This window comes from Copadichromis virginalis, linkage group LG3 (genome assembly GCF_057382275.1).
Source record: "Copadichromis virginalis isolate Kocher_CV1m ecotype Utaka linkage group LG3, C_Virginalis_male_GT1.1, whole genome shotgun sequence".
Lineage (NCBI taxonomy): Eukaryota > Metazoa > Chordata > Actinopteri > Cichliformes > Cichlidae > Copadichromis > Copadichromis virginalis.
Window position 1 is genome coordinate 6,533,208 of NC_140620.1, and position 16,875 is coordinate 6,550,082.

A 16,875-nucleotide genomic window follows, 5' to 3' on the forward strand; every position below is an offset into this window, starting at 1 on the left:
CCTCAGATCCGAGTCTTTCTCCTGTGTGCTCAGCTGTCTTAGAGCTGTTTGATCCCGTCTCCCTTAATGACTTGACTGCAGTAGTTTGTAACCTAAGATCATCACACTGCCCCTCTGATTGTCTCCCCCCATCTACTCTTTCATTGATTGTCAGGTTGGAGATCGGCCTATAATTAGCTAAGACAGCTGGGTCTAGGGATGCTTTTTAATAAAGGTTTAACTACAGCCAGCTAAGGATGGGTACCGTTTAGAAAACCTGCTAAATCAGAATCAGTTGCTGATGATGGCTTTTTTCTTTTACATTAATCACGTATAATCTTAACTCAAAGTGAACATAGACTTGATTGAAGTAACACAGATCAGCCAATTCAAAATGCTAATTCAATCAACTCTGAGTTTATGGCTAGACTCAGTTTGTTGGCCCTGCACCTTAAAACTATTCCCTGTTTGTCCCTCATGTTTTTTGGATATTGTTTTCACATCTTATGTCACGGCTAGCGGGGCGAGCCATGTTGAATTTAATAAAGGACCCAAGATGCCGACACTGCTGTGAAGTGAGTGAGCTTTATTGAAACGGTGAAGTGCAGTGGAGATGGCCTGTGCAGAAGCTAAGATAACCTCTACTGAAAAAACTAAAAAACTAACCTGAAACCTTAAACGGAGACACGGGGAGACAACACAGACGAACCAGCAACAAGCAGGAGAAAACAAAGGGCTGATATACACAAAAGAGCCATCAAGGAATGAGAAAAGGGAGACACAGCAGGATTCATTGGACATAACCAGACAAGGGGAAGCAAAAGTAGACACACTAACATAGGACATGGCACTGTCAAAAATAAAACAGGAAGTGAACACAGAGACACAATACTAACACAGTACAGAGGGAACACAGAAACCAAAACCTCAGAACTAGAAAATCTTAATCAGAATGAAATTGTAACAAAAGACAATAACAATCAAAACAAAACTACTGAGTCCACAGACTCGGGACATACATCGGCTCAAACTGTGGTCATAAATCTTTTGTACTTGTAAATCAGACTGTGTAGTTGTGAACTGAGTTTTGTAACATTGTAAAACAAAATATCTGAAAAGTTTATGTTTTTGCGTTCATTGATTTGTGTTTGTAAAAATGTAAAAAATATAATAAATGTAAGAAACATTAGAACTACTTTTGCTGACACAAAGGTTGGCAAGCACTGCAAGTTGGCACTTTAAACCAGTCACTGATATAAGAATACACAGCAAATCCAGCATGTCCAAATTAACACTGTCGGATTTGATTTCAACACTATTAAAGTGTCTATATGGGTCCACACCAGAGAGTGTTAATTTAACTCTTTTTGGAGAGTTGGTACGTTAACTCTGATTTAGTGTTAAACACCAAATCTGTCTGGAGTTGATAATTTAACACTTGGTGTTAAGAGTTTATATATTAACTCTCAAAGAGTATTTTAGTTTAACTACGTAAGAGTTATCTTGTAATTAATTCTAAAAAGCAGGAATTTTACTGTTCTGAACTTCTAGAAATTTCTTTTGGAAATAAACATTTACTAAAAAGACGCAATGGTTTTTGAAAAACATTTATTCTGAACTGTGCACCACAATTTCAAAACATTTTCTGAAAGATGTAACAGTGTACATGTTCTCACTTTCATTAGAATTGTGTTTATCAAAAGGTCTGACATAGGTGAGCTGGTAAATGCAAATAACAGCATTCTCAACACTTATTTCTTCAATACAATATGCATGTCCTTCATTCATCCCTTTGTGGAACTGCAACGCACTTCTGCTCTCCCCCATATTCCATCTTCACAAGCATATCCTGTGCGGAGATTGAATAAAAATTAGTTGACACTAATTAATGGCACAAATAATCCAGTAAACAATTGCAGCACAGTAAAAAAAAGGAATCCTCTTTGAGCCATTACTTGTGTAAAGTATTTTCCCAAAAGACAAGGACACAGGCAACAGGTAATACTGAACTAAATGTAAAACCTCAACCTTTTTCATTTTTACCTAAACCGTGTGCACAAAACTCTGGAGGGATCTAAATGCTAACGTAGAATCCAGTCAGGACGTCTGCTACTGCTGTTTGCTCGGTTTTTTTTATGGGCGATCGTTTTCAGGCTTCAAGTAGCACCATTATACCAACATTTCACATTCTACACATTGTTTTAGGTGTATTTGACCAAAAGTTTGACTGAAAATTCACATGCAAGCTTTTTTCAAGGCTGTGGTATTTGCCCGCAAACAATACCTTTCAGCTAGCTAAAACAGAATGTTATGCTATCACCGAGCAACATGGCTAATGCCTTTCACACAGCTTTGTCTCAACTCCAAAGAGCCACAGAAGTAAAAGCTCATGATAATAATTGAAACAACCTTCGAAAAAATGACTTACCAAGCATGGCAAACAACTCAAATATGTGGAGCAAAATGTTCCGAAACGGCTTCACTTCGGCTTCGATTGGAGCCGTGCTGGGGGCGGAGTCTGTGAATTAACTCTGTTGGTGTCATAGCCCCTGTAGGAGTTCAGAGTTAAGAGGTCAAGAGTTAATGTCTCCATTGTAACACCTCCAGATTTGACATAGAAACACTCATTTTTAACACTCGATTTTAACTACTATCATTTTACTCCTCAGAGTTACATTAAAAGAATGTGACTCTGCTTAGAGTAAAATTAACTCTACTTTTGCAAGAAGACTATTAACACCAAAACATTTAACACTTTTGAATTTGCTGTGTAGAATTAGAATTCAACTTTATTGTCATTGCACATGCACAGGTACAGGGCAACGAAATGCAGTTTGCATCCATCCAGAAGTGCTTAGTGATATAGATATATTACAGTATATATTAGCAATAATGTACATATGTAAGTATATTACAGAAATGGGTTTATTATGTTATAATGTACATGGTATGAAGTATGTTGTGAATATTCTATAACTATAGTTATGTACAGGCTGTAGTGAGTACAAGCTATGTACAGGATATGAACAGGATATAAGTATGAAAAACTATACAGAATATGAAATAACTTTACAGAAATCTGAGATATACAGCTATACAGAAATGGGAACTATGCTAGTTGTAAACAGTTGTAGGGTTAAAAATTATCGTATGTACAGAATGATTATTTACACAGAGCTATACAGTAGTGCAGTTAAGATAAGTGAGGGTGTGGATAATTTCTACAGAGGCTATATAAAGTGCGAGTGGTTGTGAGCATATAAAGAGAGCACCTTGTTCCAGGGCATCTGAGCATGGAGGGAAAGCTTTATGCAGGAGATGGTAAGAGCTGTTGGGACTAAAGAAACTGAGCAGAAAACTACAGACATCTGGAAACCGAGTTGTTAATTCTCAGTGGGATCAGCAGGACTAGCAAAGCTTCACCATGACAGTCATCTGATTGACTGAACCCATCCAAACATCACTTCATGGACCTTTAGCTTGTGTCTGTGTGTGGACAGACATAACATGAGCTAATTCTACATTATTCCTCCACAGAGTGGACCAGCAGAGAGCAGAGGTTTCCACTGGTCAGTCTGCACAGCAACATCAAACACACCTGGACTCTGTGGTCATGGTTTGTAGTACTACGTTTACATTTGTTCTTTTCAGTCACCTCTATGCTGCACTTTGTGGACCAGAGGATTGTCAGTGTGTCCAACATACATCAGAGTTTGGGCTCCATGATTTCAGTCAGATTGGGGTGACTGTAGCTCAGGAGGTGAGCAGGTCAGCTACTAGTCAGAAGGTTTGTGAATCAAACCCTGGCTGGCAAATGTACTGGGTAACGTACTAAACCCAAGCTGCCCTCTGATGCATCCATCAGAGTATGAAAGAAAGTATTTAAGCATAGAACAATGTGCTTGGTTGAATGAGGCATGTTGTATAAAATGCTTTGTGTGCACAGAGTATCAAAGAGAGCTATATAAGAACCAGTCCATTTACCACTGGGTAATTCATACAGTCTTCTTTTCCAGCGGCTGGAGGACAACATCACCATGTTTGTCAAGAACGAGCTGAAGAAGATCCAGAAGCTTCTGAGTCCAGAACACCCAGAAACTTTAAAGAGCCAGATGGAGGATGAGGAGATGTTTGAAGGTGAGGATGAAGATGAAAGAAAGAGCTGCAGAGAAGCATTTCTGAAGATCACACTCCATTTCTTGAGGAGACTTAAGCAGCATGAGATGGCTGACCATCTGCAGAGCAGTAAGAGAATTTCTCTAAAGACTGAATATTGATCTTTCCTAATAGCTCAAGAAATGGACCAATAGACATTCATCCTTTCAGGGTACTGAAAGGCTATGATATTTATTGTATAATAGTTTTTTTCTGAATTTCTTACCTTCAGAAATAATTGCTTCACTCCGTAAACGAGAACTTAAAGCCCAACTGAAGAAGAAGTTCCAGTGTGTGTTTGAGGGCATCGCTAAAGCAGGAAGCCCAACCCTCCTGAATCAGATCTACACAGAGCTCTACATCACAGAGGGAGGGACTGCAGAGGTCAATGAGGAACATGAGGTCAGACAGATTGAAACAGCATCCAGGAAACCAGACAGACCAGAAACAACAATCAGACAAGAAGACATCTTTAAAGCCTCACCTTTAAGAGACGAACCAATCAGAACAGTGCTGACAAAGGGAGTGGCTGGCATTGGGAAAACAGTCTTAACACAGAAATACAGCCTGGACTGGGCTGAAGACAAAGCCAACCAGGACATCCAGTTCATATTTCCATTCACTTTCAGAGAGCTGAATGTGCTGAAAGAGGAAAAGTTCAGCTTGGTGGAACTTGTTCATCACTTCTTTAATCAAGCTAACGAATCAGGAATCTGCAGGCTTGAAGACGTCCAGGTTGTGTTCATACTTGATGGTCTGGATGAGTGTCGACTTAATTTGGACTTCAAGAAAACTAAAATCCTGACTGAAACCAGAAAGTCCACCTCATTGGATGAGCTGCTGACGAACCTCATCAGAGGGAACCTGCTCCCTTCTGCTCGCCTTTGGATAACAACACGACCTGCAGCAGCCAATCAGATCCCTCCTCAGTGTGTCGACATGGTGACAGAGGTCAGAGGGTTCACTGACCCACAGAAGGAGGAGTACTTCAGGAAGAGATTCAGAGATGAGGAGCAGGCCAGCAGGATCATCTCCCACATCAAGAAAGCTCGAAGCCTCCACATCATGTGTCACATCCCAGTCTTCTGCTGGATCACTGCTACAGTTCAGCAGGATGTGCTGGAAACCAGAGAGGGAGGACAGCTGCCCAAGACCCTGACTGAGATGTACATCCACTTCCTGGTGGTTCAGGCCAAAGTCAAGAGTATCAAATATGATGGAGGAGCTGAGACAGATCCATACTGGAGTCCAGAGAGCAGGAAGATGATTGAGTCTCTGGGAAAACTGGCTTTTGATCAGCTGCAGAAAGGAAACCTGATCTTCTATGAACCAGACCTGACAGAGTGTGGCATCGATATCAGAGCAGCCTCAGTGTACTCAGGAGTGTTCACACAGATCTTTAAAGAGGAGAAACAACTGTACCAGAACAAGGTGTTCTGCTTTGTTCATCTCAGTGTTCAGGAGTTTCTGGCTGCTCTTCATGTCCACCTGACCTTCATCAACTCTGGACTCAATCTGCTGGAAGAGCAACAAACAAGCTCTCAGACAGAGAAATACTTCTACCAGTGTGCTGTGGACAAGGCCTTACAGAGCCCCAATGGACACCTGGACTTGTTCCTTCGTTTTCTCTTGGGTCTGAAGACTAATCAAACTCGTTTGCAAGGCCTGATGACACAAACAGGAAGTAGCTCACAGACCAATCAAAAAGCAGTTCAGTACATCAAGGAGAAGCTCAGTGAGAATCTGTCTGCAGAGAAAAGCATCAATCTGTTTCACTGTCTGAATGAACTGAATGATCGTTCTCTGCTGGAGGAGATCCAACAGTCCCTGAGATCAGGACGTCTCTCCACAGATAAACTGTCTCCTGCTCAGTGGTCAGCTCTGGTCTTCATCTTACTGTCATCAGAAAAAGATCTGGATGTGTTTGACCTGCAGAAATACTCTGCTTCAGAGGAGGCTCTTCTGAGGCTGCTGCCAGTGGTCAAAGCCTCTAAAAAAGTTCTGTAAGTTATAAAGTTTTTATTATTTAATTTGGTTGGTATGTTATGGAAAAACACACTGCCATCACCTTCTGTTTTGTTTTTGTCAAAATCACTGTAATATAATCACTGTACCTTTATATACACGTGACTTGTATTAATGCTGCTGCCCTCTTGTGGCTAAAGTGTAATTATGTTATTGTTATTAGGGAGGATTTGAGAGTAACATGCCAAGTGAGTCAGCACCTTCGCTTTAGCTTAAAAAAATCCAACTTCTTATGTAATCAGTTATAGTTGCATGTATTCATTATCATAATTTAACCTTTAATATTGATGTCTTAAATTTAGTTTGAGTAAACTAGCAATAACTGAAGCAAAAACTCGGGTGTGGGAGGAGTTCGGAGAGGCCATGGAAAAAGACTTTCGGACTGCCTCGAAGAGATTCTGGCAAACCGTCAGGCGTCTCAGGAGGGGAAAGCGGTGCTCTACCTGCACTGTGTATAGTGCTGGCGGAGCGCTGCTGACGTCGACTGAGAAAATTGTCGGGCGGTGGAAGGAATACTTCGAGGACCTCCTTAATCCCACTGACACGTCTTCCGAGGAGGAAGCAGAGTCTGGGGATGAGGGGAATGACCCGCCAATTTCCGGGGGCGAGGTCACTGAGGCAGTTAAACAACTCCTTGGCGGCAGAGCCCCTGGTGTTGATGAGGTCCGCCCCGAGTTCCTGAAGGCTCTGGACGTTGTAGGGCTGTCCTGGTTGACACGCCTCTGCAATGTTGCGTGGAGATCAGGGGCAGTACCTGTGGACTGGCAGACCGGGGTGGTGGTCCCCATCTTTAAGAAGGGGGACCGGAGGGTGTGTTCCAACTACAGGGGGATCACACTCCTCAGCCTCCCTGGGAAAGTCTATGCCAGGGTGCTGGAAAGGAGAGTTCGTCCGCTAGTCGAACCTCGGATACAGGAGGAACAATGCGGTTTTCGTCCTGGTCGCGGAACACTGGACCAGCTCTTTATCCTCTCGATGATACTTGAGGGTGCATGGGAGTTTGCCCAACCAGTCTACATGTGTTTTGTGGACTTGGAGAAGGCATTCGACCGTGTCCCTCGGGGTGTCCTGTGGGAGGTGTTGCGGGAGTGTGGGGTGTCTGGCCCATTGCTACGGGCCATTCGATCCCTATACAACCGTTGCAAGAGCTTGGTTCGCATTGCCGGCAATAAGTCGGACTCGTTCCCGGTGGGTGATGGGCTCCGCCAGGGCTGCCCTTTGTCTCCGGTTCTGTTCATAATTTTTATGGACAGGATTTCTAGGCGCAGCCAAGTGGCAGAGGGCTTTCGCTTTGGTGGCCTCAGAATCTCATCTCTGATTTTTGCAGATGATGTGGTTCTGTTGGCTTCATCGGGTGAGGGCCTCCAGCTCGCACTGGAACGGTTCGCAGCCGAGTGTGAAGCAGCGGGAATGAGGATCAGCACCTCCAAATCTGAGGCCATGGTTCTCAGCCGGAAAAGGGTGGAGTGCCCACTCCGGGTCGGGGATGAGTTCCTGCCCCAAGTGGAGGAGTTCAAGTATCTCGGGGTCTTGTTCACGAGTGATGGGAGAAGGGAGCCGGAGATCGACAGACGGATTGGGGCTGCAGCTGCAGTAATGCGGACGCTGCACCGGTCAGTCGTGGTGAAGAGGGAGCTGAGTGTAAAAGCGAAGCTCTCAATTTACCAGTCGATCTACGTCCCTACCCTCACCTATGGCCACGAGCTGTGGGTAGTGACCGAAAGAACGAGATCGCGGATACAAGCGGCGGAAATGAGCTTCCTCCGAATGGTGGCTGGCCTCTCCCTTAGAGATGGGGTGAGAAGTTCGGCCATCCGGGAGGGGCTCAGAGTAGAGCAGCTGCTGCTCCACATCGAAAGGAGCCAGCTGAGGTGGTTCGGGCATCTGACAAGGATGCCCCCTGGGCGCCTCCTGGGCGAGGTGTTCCAGGCATGTCCCACCGGGAGGAGGCCCCGGGGCAGACCCAGGACACGCTGGAGAGATTATATCTCTCGGCTGGCCTGGGAACGCCTTGGTATTCCCCCGGACAAGCTGGAGGAGGTGGCTGGGGAGAGGGAGGTCTGGGCCTCTTTGCTTAGGCTGCTGCCCCCGCGACCAGGCCTCGGATAAAGCGGATGAAGATGGATGGATGGATGGATGGTAAACTAGCAATAATTTTATGGTTGTATTAAATAAATACATCATTAATGAATCATTTATTTCAGTAATTAATTAAAAAAATATATTGATAATTAATTATCAGTTAATTTCATTTAAAATAATTCATTATTTATTTATGTACAATTCAAATTAGTTAATTACATATTGAATCAATTATTGGTTTGTTTTCTATTTTAATTATTTTACTGACACATTTAATGAATTATTTAACGATGTATTTATTTAATTCACGTTGCTACTCCTGGCCCTGCATCGCTGTTCATAAATACATTTTATTTGTCAGCTTCACCCATCAAAGTCAGGGGGCGGGGTTAATGCTGATCAAGTCAAAACCATTGCTTTGGTCTGGTGGGCGTTCTTTTAGTGGGCTTTTCTCAATACTAAGTAGGCCTACAAACAGTGTTGGGAAGGTTACTTTTAAAATGTATTCCATTACAGAATACAGAATACATGCAACAAAATGTATTCTGTAACGTATTCCGTTACGTTACTCAATGACAGTAACGTATTCTGAATACTTTGGATTACCTAATATATTATCATGCTTTTTACAACAACGTGAATGTACTATTGCTGTGTGATTTATTACTATTACTGAAGGTCCGCGACTCCGAAATGTAGTAAAGGGACCTCTGACTAATACGGCGGGGTCCCTGTCGGCTCGTAGCCGAAAAATAGCTTTACTTTGTTGTGTGGGTCAACTTTTCTTGCGAGAGACAGAGAGAGGCGTTGAAAGGCTGCTCCAACGGAACTTATTGTTTTCGGAGGAAAACACGAACACGGTGTACAGTCGAGTCTTAATAGCTTACTTACAACTGGGCTCGTCAGGCACTCTTCTTGGCTGCAGTGGTTATTATTATATTTACATGCTTCCAGCTCCCGTTTTTCCTCGATGACAGCTTGTACCTTTCCACTCCCCTTTTTCTCCCTCCTCGCGCTCACAGACCCATAGCGTGTATGGCAGTCCATTCTCCCTGCAACACGGACTACACTGCCCATGATGCTACATTCTTTAGAGCTATGCTTGTAGCATTCTGCCTGTTAGCTTAGCACAACAACAACAACAACGAAAAGGCGCTCTCTCACCCAGGAAACACACAGTCGCAGAGAGAGAGAGAGCGTCGCCCTGTAACCATGGCAAACGTAACGCTGCCGCCTGGAACAACAGAACGTAGCTGTCAAACAAAACCCAAACAGTCCTGACCCGCGACAAAATGAAACAGGAAAGTACCGCAGTGTAATCCATTTATTTCAACAAAGTAACTGTATTCTGAATACCACCTTTTTAAACGGTAACTGTAACGGAATACAGTTACTCATATTTTGTATTTTAAATACGTAACGGCGGTACATGTATTCCGTTACTCCCCAACACTGCCTACAAACCAGGGTTTGGACATGTGTGGACCCAAACTATACTTAAACTTTACCCTTTTTTGTGTGTCACCAAATACACTTTTAATATTTTCTAGACAAGAATGTAGTGCCATAATCTTTAACCTTTTTTGGCTCCAAACAGAAGTGACAGACTTGAGCAGGGTTCATTTAAAGGCTGACAGAAGTGGAGTGGTGACGGGGAGATGTTTGACAGGACAGTGTTTCAGCCTCCACAGGTTCATGTTGTGCTCCATCAGTCAGTGAAGATGAAGTCAGTGCTGATGAGGCTGTAGAGTGTGTGAGGGATGTGAATGAGGATGATGAAGATCTGATGATAGCAGATAAAAACAGGCTGCAGAGACTTTGAGCCATACAGGGCACACAGTGTGTGTACAGAACAGCTGAAATCATTATGGAGGCCTCACTGGGATATGGAAGCATCACAGTACAGCTTCAGTGAAGCATTAAAGTCTCTGATATGAGATGAGAAATGAAGCAGCCAGAGCTTTTTCATGAGTGGAAATCCACTGTGACTGTGAGCTGCTGCTACAGCCTTCAGATTAGCCAGCAGCTCATCCTGCTCAACATTTCCTCACCAACTTTAATGAAAGTGTGATGTTTTCAGCTGGAGTGATGGTCAGGGTGGCCTCCCTCTCCTCTTCTTCTCCTCTTCCTCTTTCATTTGTAAAGCCACTTCTGCTGCTTTCATTCATTTGGAAGTCCTGTAGCTGAGTTTGGGAGAGACTAACAGCCTCGGCAGCAGAGGGGAGAAAGGCTGTAACACCACCACTTTACTCTGTTCTTTTTTCTTTTTGTTTTTTTTTTTGTTTTTTTTTTTGTTTTTTTTTTGTTTTTGTAATGTTTTTTTTTTGTTTTTTTTTTGTTTTTTTGTTTTTTTTTTTGTTGTTTTTTTGACATCAGAAACAGCAGCATGTGACATCACGTGATGGCGGAGCTTCAGTTCATCCTTTGTCATCTTTTTTTTTTTTTTTTTTTTTAAATAGGAGAGGGGGAAAGAATGAAAGAAAGAGGGGGAGAGAAAGAAAGAAAACCAAAGGGGAGAAGAGACGGTGAGAAGGGGGGGAAGAGAGAAAAACAAACAAACAAAAAAAAGAAAAAAAAAACAAACAAACTCCTGGGTCACCTGTATGGAGAAAAAAACAAACAAACAAACAAACAGAGGAGACAGCAAACAACAAAGAGCAACATAATAATAGGAAAAAAAAAAAAAAAAGCACCATCACAATAAACTAGCTATTCATAGATATCAATAGTTACTAAATAATAGACGATATTGTTCAGCACGCAAGATAGACAGCGCACAGTGTGCTTTGAGGTAGAAAGAAGAAAGCTTTAGTCCGCGTCTGTGAATACCCATGTGTACACCTGTGTGCATACCTGTGTGGATCAGCATGCTTGCATTCCAAAGGTTTCTCCATGTAATGATCTGTTAGGGAGTGTGGGGAGCCACAGCCCCGTCCTTTATGGTATCAAGCGGGTATGGAGGAGATCAAAACTCCAGACATCCAGAGGCCCCCAGAACACAAGAGACCAAGGAAGACCCACAGAGGGGCAGCTGCGCCACTGTCCCAGTAAGAGCTAAGGAGAGTCCCAGATGAGGGCTCATTCAGCAGCCGCGGAGCAGAAGCCAGGGGGAGTTGCAGTGATGCGCCCGTGGGCTCCGCCGGCAGCCAGCTGTGCCTGAGTGACCGAGCCCCAGGCCGAGAGGCCGGGGGCACCCCACCTCCGAAATGGCCCGAGCGACCCCCAATAAGCGGCCGCCAAGGAGTGAGCCGGTGTGTACCCGGACGCCCACCCCCAGATACAAAGAACCACCAACGCACCGACACCTGAGGGAGTCCGCCACCGGCAGGGGAAGTGGTGGTGGGTGGAGATAGGCCTCCAAACCTTGGAAGGCCCGAGATGTCCCCGGAGAGGTGGCGTCTGATACCCAAGCTGACATATAGATACAAACATACAGGCACACACAGACACAAACATCCATTCCCACCCTCATGCTCTCATATGCACTTACACCACACTCAACCGACGTGGGGACAGACATAAAGAGACACTGTATACACAATCACACTCCCCAAGCGTACTCTACAAACCGGGTCTAGGTACCCCTGCCCCTGGAGGGGGGAACTGCACCCAGACCCAGGTGGTGTTACCCTTTTCCCTGCGGTGGGGAGAGGCAGACCGCCCCGACTCCACAGCAGCAGGGAGGCCCCACACCCCAGACCGCAGCCGGACGGCCAACTCCTCCTAGCCCCCCCGCTCCAGCAGGCCGCAGAGAACGGGGGTGAGAGAAGACTCCAAACCTCCCTCCACCCGCTCATAGTAGTGTTGACGCATGTGTGTTCTAAGGTGCAATTAAAACCCAGGAGGGCATGGAGCTACCTGCCAGAGAGCAGCAGGTAAGCGCATAGTCCCTCCTGTTAGCCCTCAATGTCTACATGTATTTAAAATTGAGAGGTGGGCAACGATGCCAGGGGTGATGTGTACACCCTGATGGCGACTTGGACTCCGTGTATTGTGCCCACCCCCAAGATCCTATATGTATGTGTAGTGAGGGTGTGAGTAATGTGAATGTCTAAGTTGTGGGATAAAATTGAGGCAGAGGCAGCCAGAAGGGGACAGAGGGGGGGGGGGGGGGTAGCCTCCTCTGCATCCTGGTGACATACCCCTACTCCAAGGCCCTGCATGTGTGGGTGGTTGTGGTGGAGCGGGAGGAGGGAGGCAGCTGGAGATGGGGAGGGAAGGAAGGGAGGGGCAGTGACCCCTCCCTGGGGCCAGCTCCCCCGCTGACCCCAGTAGGCACTCCCACACTCCGCGACCCACCAGGGAAAAGGGGGCCCAGGCCCATCCAGACCGGGGCCCAGCGCGGCAGCGCCCCCCGGCCCCACAGAGCCCGGGACATTCCACCCAACCCCACCACAGAGAAAACTACACCCACCACACCATCCACTCGTCTTCCAGACTACATGAGACAATAGACGCCCAGGCTGAGATCTTCCTCCACCTCTCCTGTATCTCCCCCTCCTGCAAAGAGTTCCTGAGGGGAGGAAAGCTCCTGCAAGGTGTAACAATCTCCCCCACCGGTTGAAGAGCCCCACAGGCGACTCGACACACCGGCGGCACCCTGCGCCAGGGATGGGCTCCCATGCACCCACCCGCCCACAACCCCGGCAACACATAAACCAGGACCCACGGCCCCGAGGCCCAGCCAGGGCCCCGGCCCAGAGATGGAGCGCCCCCAGACCCTCACGCCCATCCCGGACCCACCCAGCGGCAGACAGGCTACCAGGTCAGTAACCCACGTCCATCATCACAGACCCTCCCCTAGCCCCGCTGCACGCAGCCACGAGGAAATGGTCAAAAAAGAGCCCCCAACCGGACATGACCGCTACCCCGGGTTGAGCCCCCCAAGGAAGATGCCTCCGGGAAACCCCCCGACGCCCTAAGCCTGTCCCTGCCCCCACACCAATCACAACATTGAAAGCGGGACCAAACTATGACCCCCCACCCCCACTAGGTGATGGAGCCGATCAAAGGAGCCCAGAGCAATTGATCTGATGTGGTGGCCGAGGCTGTATCAAAACTAATGTAATCTAATAGATAATTTCTATATTGGTTAGAATTAAGATTGTTTTTATTTTTCCAGTTCATGAGGACAGTTTTCTTGGCTATGCATAGGGCAGTGAAAACCATATGGGCTATATTCTTTTCTGAAGTGACATTATCTAAGCTGCCCAACAAACACACTAAGGAGGAAGTTGGAATGTTACATTTCAGACACTTTGATAAGTCTTCACATATCTCGTGCCAAAACTTCTGCACTGGTGGACAGAACCAAAGAGCGTGGATGTAATTGTCTAGTGTATTGCCTTGACAGTGTGAGCAGTTGTTGGAAGAAGCCCATCTTGAACATCCGATGACCTGTATAGTGCACTCTATGTAGTATTTTGTATTGTATTAATTGCAGACTGGGATTTTTAATCAATTTAAAAGTTTTTAAGCATACCTGAGACCAGAAGTTTGGGTCTAAACTGACTGATAAATCTGCTTCCCACTTTGCAATAGGAAGGGATATTGATTCATCTAATTTAGAAAGTGTTCTATATATTTTAGATAATAATTTGGGGGATTTAAGAGTAAGGAAATGTGCCGCACTTGGTGGTGTTTGTAATTCAACTTGACTGAGGTTAAATTTCTTTTTTATAATGGATTTAATTTGTTGATATTCTAAAAAATTTTTCTTGTTGATCCCATATTGTGCAACTAGTCTGTCAAATGGGATCAATTCTGTTCCCTCCAATATATGTTCTAAGTATTTAATTCCTTTACAACTCCATTCTGGGAAGTTCATCATATTATTGTTTTGTAATATGTCAGGGTTATTCCAGATAGGAGTACGTTTGCATGGGATTAGTGAAGACTCAGTTATTTTTAGAAACTCCCACCATGCTGTCAGAGAGGAGCTGATGTTGATACTTTTAAAGCATTCATGTCTTTTGATGTTTGAGCTAATAAATGGTAGGTCTGAAATCTCTAGATCCTTGCATAGTGCCTGTTCAACATCTAGCCAGGGCTCATCTAGGAAGGTATGTTTTGACCATTCTGAGATGAACTGAAGCCTGTTGGCTAAAAAGTATTGGTGAAAATTAGGCAGATCTAATCCTCCTCTATCCTTGGTTCTTTGTAGCGTTTTTAAGCTGATACGCGGGGGTTTATCTTTCCAAAGGAATTTGGAAAGATAAAGGAATTTACTCTGTTCTACCTGTCACATCATTTTATCAGGAAACAAATGTGCTCATGTTTTTACTATGTTTGTCTTGAAGATGTAAGAAGATCAGATAGTGCTTTTTATTATTGTGTTGGTTTGTTTGCTGTCTCTTGGATGGAGCCCAGCTGTGCATGGCCCCTGGGCCTGTGGTCAGAGTGTGTGCTGGATAATCCGGCCCAGGATGAGGCCAAAATGACATGGGATGAAATGTCTGTCACATAATTGAGCTTAGTTTAGTTTCATTTCTGCAAAATTTAAAAACAACCAGAACTTTGTTCTGTCTTTTCTATGTTATACTGTAGACTTTCTTTGATACTGTGTCCAAAAGGAGCAGCTTTTACTTTGAAGGGGAGGCATCTCTGTTTCCTCTTCAGGTTGGATGATGGAAGCAAATGAGTGTGTGATGTTCTTTCAGTGTTGCACTTTGTAGACGCTCCCTGAGCACTGGTCTCACAGCCAGCTGCACATAGTGTTGTTAGTCCAGGTCAGAAGATGACTTGTTGGAATGAAAATGAGCTTGTAGTTTGTCTGCTTTAATAATGTGACTGGAAAAAGGTGTTGGACTTCAAATATGTCCATTTCTTTCACACTTCACCTTTAAAAGTGAAGCCTTGTGGTTCCTGGAAGGAAAAACACGACTTTTTCAAGTCTTTGTCCTGTTTTTATGAGAAATGTACGACTTTAATGTGAAACATTCAGAGTTTTTTCTCTTGTTGTGTTTGTTTGAAGCTGCTTCCTGTTGGCTTCAGCTGTTTGGAGTTTCCATTTTCTAAACTTCTACATTCTGAACCTTCTTCAGCTCTGAACAGATGATGAAACACTGAATGATTTCAAGCTCACACTTTGTCTAATAAACTTACATCTTTCATTCTTTACACAGATTGGAGAACTGTGGTTTGTCAGAGATCAGCTGTGATTATCTGGCAGCAGCACTGAAGTCCAACCCCTCCCATCTGAGACAGCTGGACCTGAGCTACAACAACAAGCTGCAGGATTCAGGAGTGAAGCATCTGTGTGGTTTCCTGGAGAGTCCAGGATGTGGACTTGAAACTCTGAGGTCAGTCAGCATGTTTTAGTTGTGCTGAGATGAATATGATGTGAAAGTTGTGCTGACACTAAACTGCAGACATCTGGCTGATATTATACTGATCCACACTGAGGATCTTCATGGTAAAGTCTGTTTTCTTTTTCTCTGGTTTAGTCCATTGACTGCAGCAGAACAATGTTCACATTTCAAACTGTGAGACTAAACGTATGGCCCGCGGCCCACACGCGGCCTGCCCACCTTTCCTGATTCAGAGAGAGGGGACCCTGATTAACTGTTTAGTGTTCTTCCTCACAGTTCTAAGCATCAGACACAACAATGAATAATCCACAGCTGACTGTCTTTAGCAGGTCAAAGGTCACGGCACAAAGCAGACAGTGGGAAATATTATAATTCTGATCATTTATCAGCACATATCCATATGTATAAAAACAAAGCTGACACTGTGAGACTTGATCAGAGGTGTGATCATCACAGCAGAGGCCTTTGTGTCAAAGTCACTGAGGATCAAACAGAAACACATGAAGCAGATTTTCCTGTTCTGGCTTTTTATAGCAGATAACCTTCAAAATATTCTGCAGTCCATCAAAAACTGAAGCAAACCATGAATCAACATGTGAACATGAGCTGATGCTGCTGAAGTGAAGCAAAGTTACAGAGGTTTGATTACAGACACAGCTGAGAGTTTGTAATCTGTCATCATTTTAAAAGGTTTAAATTTCTTCAGTATTGAACAGCAGAAATGAGGCTTTGTTTTCGGAGGCCGACAGCAGTGAACACAACAGCAGACTGGTGCGTAATAAGCAGTGAATAATGCAGGAAACAGATTTTTGAAGGGAAACTGTTCTTGAAGTACACTGAGAGAGAGAGAGCTGTGCAGGAAGTAAACGTCAAAGTCATAGAGAATTCATGACGATGTTCATCAAACGTAAAGCATAGTTTGGATCTTCTTCTGCTGCTGGTTCACTCAGTTTTGGTTGGAGACAGATGAAACCTGCAGCTTCAGGATTTGTGAGCTGTCCACTTTCAGCCCCGACGGCGTGTCCGTGTACGTGCCGTCGAGTGAACGATCCACGCTCTGTGTTTCCATCTTTGTGTGTTTAGCTGCTCTCATTTACTGTTTTATCTGTTTGCTTGTTGTTGAAATACTTTTGGGAGCGTTAACCTGAGATTCTGGCAAAATACATTTATATTAAAAATTGATTCAGGATTGAATGAATCAACATCGCTTTATTCAAATTAAAACCATTTAAATAGGAAAATCCATTTTTTTACACCCGCCTCTAATGCTGGGTAATGTCAGCTGGTCCATGTGCAGCTGGCTGTGAGGCTCAGGGAGCGTCTA

The 16,875-nt window shown here is 44.6% G+C and overlaps 2 protein-coding genes and 1 long non-coding RNA gene across 3 annotated transcripts in view; 2 read left to right on the plus strand and 1 right to left on the minus strand.

Annotated features, from left to right (window-relative positions):
• Positions 1-16,875, plus strand: part of LOC146712483 (protein NLRC3-like) — a 145,010-nt gene that overhangs the window by 15,300 nt on the left and 112,835 nt on the right. The window lies entirely within an intron of this gene.
• Positions 1,571-2,462, minus strand: LOC146712484 (uncharacterized). The gene is made up of 2 exons (XR_014917112.1): positions 2,408-2,462; positions 1,571-1,828 (listed from the first exon to the last, which is right to left on the minus strand). It is a non-coding gene; the product is annotated as an uncharacterized LOC146712484 (long non-coding RNA).
• On the plus strand, positions 4,002-15,561 carry LOC146712485 (protein NLRC3-like). The gene is made up of 3 exons (XM_085443236.1): positions 4,002-4,224; positions 4,367-6,137; positions 15,366-15,561. The coding sequence occupies exons 1-3, from the start codon at positions 4,017-4,019 to the stop codon at positions 15,559-15,561; spliced, it is 2,175 nt and encodes a 724-aa protein (XP_085299362.1). The 5' UTR covers positions 4,002-4,016.